We start from the raw sequence: 10,099 nt of genomic DNA, 5'->3' as shown, positions 1-10,099 counted from the left end.
AGACATTATAGCTGTACTCAAAAGAAAACAGGAAGACAAAAACGTAATAAATTGTGTCTTTACCTCATTAAAGTCTTAAGTTTACTTTTGATGTCATTCAAAATGCGGTCATAAAATAATTTACATCGTATGACTATGTATGTTCACCCTCGAGAATATTTTATACAACCTTAAATTAAGGCCCAATTATGAAAACAAATAAATGTTCAATGGTTTCTGAATCTGTATTCAATATGTACGGCTTTTGTCTTTTATCATTGTTGTCTGTGTCTTTCTTCTTTTAGGTGTTTTCCCCTGTGTTCAAGGTAGGGTCCTGTCATCTCTTAATGGGATAGTAACACACTCATATTTACCACAACAGTTGGCTAAAACATTTTATTGCGGTTACAATTCCTTTTCAGGTTGACAACGTGACATTTCAGGTAAGATTGAAACTGAAACTATTATTAACAGAATGTGTGAACGTGTGAAATGACAGGCTTGACACTGGATATTAGATTTAACCGTGTGGCATTTCATCCATAGAATGACACTGATGTACCGCTGAAGGAGGTAAACAGCATGATTTAGTTTATTGATTGTTTTATATTGTAAATTGTAGCCTCTTATTATTCCGCTGATCTTTGGTGTGATCATTTTACAGGGAGAGAACGTATTTCTGATGCCGAAGGTAAGTGACTGAAGAATCAACTTTGATATTTCAGTTAAATAATCAGAAAAAAAAGACCATAAAAATGTTTTTATTATCTATAAATACTAATGATGGGCAATCCATCCATAGCATCGAGGAAGAGGACCTCACAACCACAAGGTATGAACATTATTGAATGCAGTGATTGAAGTGTCAGTGATTAAAGTGATTAAAGTGTCAGCGCTCAAACTCTTAGTTAATTCATTTTTACTGTTACTTGTTTTACAGGGAGGAAGACAAGGGCCTCCAAAGAGTCTGGTATGAATTCATTTCCATCTAATGTTTGAAAAAAATGATGTTCTGGCTGTTTTGTTCAAGCAGTTTTGCTTGATTTAATCTTTGAATGTATATTTAAAACAAAAGCATTGGGATTTTTGTTTCTCTTAATCTCCATTTTAGCAAATTGTGAAGCTCATCTACAACACCACAGAGCCGGTAATCTCTATGATGTTTATTGGAATTTATGCACTTACACTTTTTATATCTATATATATAGTAGATTCACGTTATATATTCAATGCTAATTGTAATTTCTATTTTTTCCATTTAAGAACAAAGTCTCAGTTGAGTTTGGGGTTTTTAAACCTGTAAGTATTGACACTTTATATTGTTTTGTACTTTGGAGAGTGTTAGTTGTGGTTTAATTTAACACATTTTTTCAATTTTAAGATGAAACTTGGAGAATTTATTGGAGAAGAAAACAATGATGAAGATTATTGACCCAATAAAAGGTGAGAATGTGAATGAAATGAAACTGACTCACTTGAATTCCCTGATTGTCAGTTTTCTGCAGTAACTTCTGCTGACAATTGTTCTCACTTTTCTCAGGAAGAAACCAACAACCACAAGTTTGATTGACTAACTTCAAAGAAGATTGTTGCTTGTTTTTACTTGTGGTTGATTCTGAGAAATCACGCAGTATTTTCCTGTACAAGAATACATTCTGTGTACCTAAAATAAAACACTGAAACAAATTACTTTGAGAAAGTTCTTTATTTCATATGCTGCGAGAGCAAAGAACAGATTACTGACAGGAGCAAGACAGTTTCAGAGTAATATAAAAATAATTGAGTGCATATTGCATTTTGAAAAATGGCACACTCTTTACGTTTTTAGGAAAGAGTGATGTGGCCGAACACACAGAAATGTATTTTCTCATATCTACGGTTCAAAGAGGAATGGGAAGTTGGACTGACCCTGGAGAAACATAAAAAAAAACAAAGTTGTTGAAATATTTAAAATCAATTCCTGATGGTGACAAATATCAGAAACCAAGGTTTTGTTTGAATGAATGAAATCATACCTCATCAACACCTGGGCCAGATGTGTCGCCACGAGGATCAGAAGGAACTGTAGTTGACTCTTTCTGTGTCCCCAGTGGCCATGTCTGATAGAGATAGAAAGATACAAAATCACAGCAATTAGACTGAACTGCTGCACTCTTCCCTGGATTATTGGTGAAATTATAAACATTCAGAGGTTACATATGTAGTGAACTCACTTTTTCAGTTTGCACCTTAGGTTGGGAAGCCTGCTAAAGTAATAAGATATGCAGAAAAATAAGATTTCACTGTATTTACATATGTTAAGTATTTACCTTTGTATTTCATTATGCATGTTTTAAATTTGAGGACTACGACATCTCGTTTTTTTAAGTGGCTCTAAGACACAAAAACATGAACATTAACAGATACAAAATTAAAAAAGCATCATTGCCACAAACCTACAGGATGCAACAGTTATCAAAACTGTTCCGATATGGCGGTTGCTTCACATTTATTCAACACTAAAATGTGACGCAGGTGACGTGGTTTCAGCAGCGTGTGGTCAATAGGACAGACAGACGACTTTGCATCACAGTCACCGCACATGACTCAACATCTGCAGCTTATTGTCATTAAGTCTTGTCTTCAGTCATAATAGTCTGCTGTGTGGGTTCTTAACTTTAATTCAGAGAGGAAGAGGGAAGGTGATAAAGACACAATCACATTTTTAAATACTTTAGGATCCCTGTTTTTTCTTCACATTCTTCAGTAGCCAATAAGCACTAAACACTTCAATGTTGGTATCTATAATGACCACAATGAATCCCACAAGCCAAAGCGTGTTGGTCTTAAGAATAAAGTTGTTCTGCTGAATATACTACAAGTTTTGTTGGAGTGTTGCCCTCCTCAGACTACCCTACTCCATGAGCTTCCCTTTATGTCATCTTGCGTGTCTCACCTGCAGAGGGAGCTGTGGTCTCTGTGTGGTTCTCTCCAGCTTCTGCTGACCGTTGTTGGCATTGTTGGGCTGGAACACCACATTGTTCCTCTGCTGGGGATAGCCGTAAGGAGGCACAAAGTACGGAAAGCCCTGTAGATGATGAAATCAACTTAAATCAGCATCTGAGCAACTGAATGAACATATTGAGGTTTGCACACTGGTCAATATGTTTTCCTTCATACCTGTTGTCTGGGAAGCTGAGGAAATCCATAAGACGGGTACTGGAAAGGTGGAAACACCTGAAGGAAATTTCAAGCTGTTATTTATTTCTCCATATGACTGTGAAGAGCAGCAGCTGAAGTGAAAACTGAATCTCCAGGATGCTTTGTTGTACCTGGGAAGGGTTTTGGGCCTGCTGCAGAACATTAGGAGAGTTGGGATCCTGCGGTGGTCCAAGCTGCTCTTGCTGGCCGTTTGATACGAACATAGGCATAAGATGGTTGCCCTGGGCCGGGAGATACATCTGGGGTACCTGGGGCCCGAATGGATTGGTAACTTGAGGGTTAAAGCTCACCACCTGTGGAGTGAGCAGCACCTCTGGCTGCTGCTGCTGGAGCTGCAGCTGTTGCAGCTGCTGCAGCTGCTGCAGCAAATACTGAGGTAATATTGACGAAGCCTGCAAAAGCAACAATTTGATTTAAGGTTGTTGTTTTTTTTTTAAATAAAGTGTTGTAAGGATAGAAACAATGTGTTTAAACACATCCAGTACCTGTGTTTGTCCAAGAGTTGCAAGAGTTAGTCCATTCAGCCCCAGAATCTGAACAGAAAACAGGGTTGTATTGAATGTGATGAATGTCATATTGACACAGGATTTTGACTTTGCAATCAATGAACATAAAGGTGCGAACAGATAGATTTACCTCATTGCTGTTGCTTGCAATAATTCCAATCTGAAACTGTAAAACACAAAAAAATAACACTTCATCTCTGCCATCTTAGAAGATATGAGAATCACACTTTTCCTTTAACTCACTGGGAGAGCGAAGCTTGTCCTGAATAGACAGACCAACAGAAGGGCAGTCTGCAGCTTCATGATGTCCTACAATCGGTACAAACATAAAGCATGTTTAAAAAAAGCATATCCTGCCATACATTTTACCATGACAGAGAGAAATATAACTTTCACTGAGCTGCCTTACTATTCCTTTGGTTCTGCGTTGCCTTGTCGTGTGCCTGTCTCCTCACGCTGTCCATACCCCTTTTAAATTCTGCCCATGTGACTTGTTATAGTCCACTGCCAGCCCATCCACACAATGTGTGGTCAGTGTGACAGACATGCCTCATGGCATCAGACTCAGACTCTTACCACATAGGGCAGGTAGGCATGTTATTAGGGGTAGGTCATGTCTCTAAACACCATGACATGCTCTGCGTCGAGTTGTTAACAATCCTCCAAAGTTTCTGAATTCTGCTTATTTTCTACAAATGTTTCACAACAGTGTTTTAGTCTCAGTACTTTAGTCTTAGGGGCCCGGTATACATAACACAAGTCTTATATTTAAAGTTGGTATGCATATGTTCAAGTGTGGCGCTTATTTTTTTTTTTTTGGCAAGTCATGAAAAATAAAGGCGAACAGAACCTCATAATTAGACATTTGTCACAAATTGTTCATCGTGGGCTGGCTGATGTTGGCATCTAATTGGTAAATTGTGGGTATTGCAGTAATCGCTGTCTGAGTTGGGATTCATGTTGAATATACACAAAAATGTATCAGTCTGTCTGGAGAAGTGTGTCTGCTTCTCCATTAGTCAACAGCATCATTTAACAGCAAGTCTTTTTTACACACCTTTGCACTTTTGTTGATTACATTTTCTGATGTGCCCGGTTAAAACTTATTTTTCTGGTCATAGTTACAATTAAATCTGTGCTTAAACATGCTTTGTGAACCTGCAGTGGGTCAAACAGGTCTTTTCAGAGGAGATATTCAGACTGGTCTTACCAGGACAAGCACAGGTGTTACTAATAACATTAATGAGGGCTGCGTTCCCTACGCCATGGCAGTGTGACAATTATTTACACCTGTGCTTTATACTGTGACACGTTCAAATGTATATGTGTGTGTGTGTGTAAGTCTTCACCTGTTTCAATTAGATTCAATTTCAGTGAGTAAAAGCCCAGAAAGCTTATTTTGCTGATCATCAAATTTATTTGGGGCCATTTTTTTGTGCAAATGATTCAGCTTGTGTTTGATTATACTTTATGTCCTTTAGATGGCAGTAGAGATCCACTACATAATGCAATTACAAACAGTTTATTGGCGAGAACTTTCTGCATGCATTGGTGTAAAATCAGAGCATTACACAAAACAAACTTTCAGTTAAAATATTTTATTTAATTTTACAGTTAGCATGTCACATCAATTTGTGGGGTTTTTTTTTGGTGAGGGGATTTATTATAATAATCATTGGAAGAAAAAAGTCAAACAAGTCAAATGTGTATCACTTTGATAATTGAAAGTTAGTGTCATGTCTTCATATCATCATGTCTTCATGATGATAGTCTTCGTCACAGGGAGTTGTTGTAGTTGATTCAGTGGGAGCTGAAATCTGAGGAATTGAAGAGGGAACAGAGAGTGAATGAACAGCTTTTATGATGTTACTCACCTAAATCTGTTTCTTTAATCTAACCTGAGTATCCACAGTGGTCTTTAAGGTGTTGTCCTGTTGCCTAACCTGACGCTGGAGAGTCAAAGAACAACAATTAGCCAGTGTATCTTTCATCAGTATTCATATAAGGTTGACTTTGTTCCTACCCTGAATCTTCTAAATGGATCGGGCTGAAGAGGAAGCTGTTGTTGAGTGGCACCGCCTGTGAAATCCTAAACGCAGGCAGCAAGATTTTGTGACTCAAGTGAAGTTGAATTTACACAAATAATCATGTAACCTGGAATAAAAGTGTGTTGTGGACTGAGAATCAGTGACCGAGGTGAATGATTACCACGAGAGGCTGCTGAGGACGATTCACTTGAGCCATCTGAGGAGCTTCCAAGACAGGAAACTAATTGACAAAAAGACAAGAATGCATTTTTGTGTGTTACTCCAAAGCCTGAAACAATATCAAACTATGTGTCTGCTTTACACAATTACATGTTGTGTAACACTAACCCCATTGACTGCAGGGACAGCGTACACATTGGGAATGGGAGCCGGTGCGGCAAAAGCGGGAACTCGAGGATCAAACTTTAAAATGGAAAGAGAAGATACAGATGACTGTACATATGATACTTATTTTTACTCTAAAGTTGTAAATATTTTTGCACATAATGTTGTATAATGTCATAAATCATATTATGCACTATTCGGTTTAACAGCAATCTGTGTTCAGTATATAATGCACAAATTGGTGGCACATAATACTATTTTCAATCTCCAGTGTTATCCAGTGGTTGGAGTTATTTACTAAATGAATTGCAATACAATGCAAGTTCAGCTTATCTCTTGGATTAGTTGTCTCGTTACTACATGAAATTTAAGTCAATGCTTTTTTTTTCTCTAATCTTTGTTGGAGAAAAAAAATATAAAAATACATTTTTGAGTTACATCATGTGATTTTCTTTTATTCTCTCCTTTTTTTCTTGTTATTAAAGTGATGTAATCCAATGACAACCTGATGGACTCACCTGAGCAAACTGTGGCTGCCCGATGAAACCTGCTCCACTACCTGCAACCATAGGTGGGTTCAGGCCTCCAGCCATCATCACAGGGTTCACTCTGTTTGCCATTCCACCATTCAATCCTCCCATCATCCCTCCATTCAAACCTCCGTTCATTCTTGCCATCATCCCTCCATTCAAACCTCCGTTCATTCCTGCCATCATCCCTCCATTCAAACCTCCGTTCATTCCTGCCATCATCCCTCCATTCATACCTCTGTTCATTCCTCCCATCATCCCTCCGTTCATCCCTCCGTTCATTCCTGCCATCATCCCTCCGTTCATAGCATTCATAGCATTCAAAGCGTTCATGGCATTCATAGCTTCCAGCATCCTCAGTTTCTGTGTGAAAGAGGAGAAAAAGCATCTGTTTCGAAACATGATCGAATTTTGGATTCATGCACTAATCATGTATACATTAGTAGTCGTTGTTTCTTACCTTGCCTGCATTGACCTGCAATAAGTACAGAGACCACAGAAGTTACACACACTGCTTTTAGATAGAGATCATGTATCATATGAATTATTAGATCGATAGACAGATAGACAGATCGACAGATAGATAGAAAGATATAGACTGTGCTCACATAGCAGATGGTTGCTACAAATGTAAGGAGAAGAAGCTTCATTTTGCAGCCTGAAACCTAGAAAAAGACAAGAATAAATAAATCTAAATATTATTGGTAATATGCGCTTTTTTTTTAGGTAAAGCATGACTATTTTTGCATTTCCAAACTAAATTGTACATTCCACTCCTATTATAAAATCCCAATACATACCTTATATTTCTTTGTTCTGGTGGAATTGTATGTGCCAAGGAGGACTAGTTTGCTCTCTGAATTTAGAGCACCTTTTATCGGTCCCATAGATTAATATGAGCCAATTAGAAGGGAGAACACTGACTTGATCATGAGCTATATTTGTCACCTGTTTGTCATGAGAACCTGTGTGATATGACATCTTCTTGTTCTATGGTCCACGATTTAAAGAAATATATAACATTGAGCTGCCTATTTTGAAAAGCACTGCACCCTATGCAACCATATATTGTTCTCGATACAGAAGAGTGACCTCAAAGAATAACAGAGTGATTCAGGGTCTTGGGAAGGGTTTCTGGAGGTTTCTGGAAGCTCCTGACTAAAAACCAGATGAACCATCTAAATGCTGCGGGTTGTGGCCACAGGAGGCAAACAATTGACATCATCATCACGTTCTTTTATAGCGAGACCATGAAAAAAATATGTCTGTAAGCTTATATGTAATTATAAAAGATGGGTGTGACTTCAACAAAACAGAATGGCTTTTTATGTTTCCTGCTCTATTTTAATGCAGAATTGAAATACATGCATGTCTGGAGGGAAACCTCACTGTGATTTGTGTTCTGTTTATGTTTGTCCTCAGCTGACTTCTTCTCCCAGCAGCCCTATGACAACTTCTCATATTGCAACACAACAGTGGTGAGTGCAAAATGCCAGACAGCTTTTCATTTGTTAAAACCTCTGATGTTGCTTAATTACAGGAGCAGATATTTTTCTGTCATGTTTCATCAGCACATTTTCTCAAGTTGTTTAGAGCCATTATATGTGGTTGTCTGTTGTCACACACTGAGGCTGTCAGGTTTTTATTTTTTTTGCTGCTGACTGGACAGCCCACAGCAGACCAGGTAAACACCCTCTGTAGTCTGGTCTGGAGCTTTAAACTAATTACACACTGTCATGCAGTTCAAATTAAGTAACATGTTCCTCCTGTTTGCTGTTTCATTATGTGACAAAGGATATTTCTTTATGTGATTACATAAATATACGTGTTTTTATATGTATCATGTGTGAATTGTGAAGACAAACATATGTTTTAATACATGAGTGTAAATATGATTTGAGAGATGTTTGTAAATTTACTGTACAAAAGGCTAAACGAGGGATTAAAAGAAGATATATTCCTATTGTAGGAGTTCAATTATGGAACAACGCTAACATGAATGTATGAATGGTCAACTCACTTTTTGGTTTAAAAAAATAATAAATAAATAAAACAAATACATATACATATTATAATCATATTATAATTGTACTATTTTTTGTGTCTTATTATCAAATTAATTATCTGATTTAATTGATAATAAATTAGGATAAGATGTGGCTTGACTTATTGTATTGTAGTATTGTAATAATTGACTGAATAAAACACACACTACATACTACTAATTTGTAGGACAATTTGCTTTTCATACTTTTTTTTATAAACACAAATCTATTCTGCAATCATATGGACAATGTGTTTCAAGATGTGTTTTATATTTAGAGACCCAAATCCCCACGCAAGCAGACGCAAGCAGTGCACTGGAAATAGAAATGTGAGCATATTTCTACCACACAAAAAATAAAACACACCCGTGCACTGGTTTATCAGTGTGTAAGCATATTTCAGGTCGCAAATAATGTGCAGTCAAGCAGGTATTTTATTAATTCGAATAAAGAACACAACGATTCAACCACTGACTTTCATCATTTATTGAACATTAGTTATGGAGACAAAGATTTATAACATTAAGCCAGGATCAGGTTGTAGTGAATGAATCATGAGATATGAAAGCTGTATGGTCTCATTTTGCTTGCTTCCCCTCCATCTCCATCCCAGAGCATTCTTCCTCCTCCTCTTCAGCTGCCATCGCCTTCATCACTGGAATCGGTGTCCTCCGGACGCGAGCAGCCACTGAACGCTGAAACCTCAGTCTGCCAGCTGCCCTCCCACCAGCAGCGCCCAGCTGTTGCTGGTTGTTCAAGCCGGCCACCGGGATCAGCTGCACTTGGCCGGGAGTAAACGGGCCGCCCCGTGGGTTTCCTCCAGCATTTCCCTGTGGCAGCACAGCAAACAGAGTGACCGGCCCACCATTGGCTCCTTGAGTCAGCTGCCCTTGTGGATTCACATTGGCTGCGCCTGCCTGCCCTGCCAGAAACGCCCCACCTTGTTGGAGAGCTCCGACTGGAATCAGGTGCTGCAGGGGAGCCTGACCCGCTTGATTTCCGACTAGCTGGACAAAAAATGAGCCGCCAAGTTGGACTAAGTGCGCTACAAGGGGTTCGCCATTTATTGAGCCCCCATTTTGAGCCCTAAGGTTAGCGTTGTTTCCACCTGCAGCTCCATTATTATTCACTCCCCCATTGGCAAGTGTCTCAGCACTCCCTGAGGACACACCACCCTCCACCACAACCGCCAAGGTCTGGAAGACAACCCAGAGTATGCAGAACATTATCTCAGTAACAGCAGACAGTCGACAGGTGAAGAGCTGCTTCTTTCTTAGCTTTTATAGAGAGCGTCAGCTTCGATGACCACCAAGAAAGGTCCAATCAGAGTCCAGCGCTTTGTCTCAAAACAACCAGTCAGTGTAATCATCATGACCATGCTGGAGGCTATTTTGGGCTTTGTTCCCTTACAAAGGGTCATTATTCAGGATGATGTGACAAACCATAACCAGGTATCCGTGACTTGC

General features: G+C 38.7%; 1 protein-coding gene across 1 annotated transcript; it reads right to left on the bottom strand.

Moving 5' to 3' along the window:
• Positions 1-1,852: 1,852 nt before the first annotated feature.
• On the bottom strand, positions 1,853-3,989 carry odam (odontogenic, ameloblast associated). Its single transcript, XM_068589421.1, has 8 exons — positions 3,930-3,989; positions 3,817-3,852; positions 3,666-3,713; positions 3,291-3,572; positions 3,139-3,195; positions 2,915-3,046; positions 1,995-2,078; positions 1,853-1,888 (listed from the first exon to the last, which is right to left on the bottom strand). The coding sequence occupies exons 1-8, from the start codon at positions 3,987-3,989 to the stop codon at positions 1,853-1,855; spliced, it is 735 nt and encodes a 244-aa protein (XP_068445522.1).
• Positions 3,990-10,099: the final 6,110 nt, after the last annotated feature.

The sequence above is a fragment of the Clinocottus analis genome, unplaced genomic scaffold (assembly GCF_023055335.1).
Source record: "Clinocottus analis isolate CAN_PGR_092001 unplaced genomic scaffold, fCliAna1.0.p SCAF_22, whole genome shotgun sequence".
NCBI classification, from domain to species: Eukaryota; Metazoa; Chordata; class Actinopteri; order Perciformes; family Cottidae; genus Clinocottus; species Clinocottus analis.
This window is presented reverse-complemented; position numbering and strand designations above follow the sequence as displayed.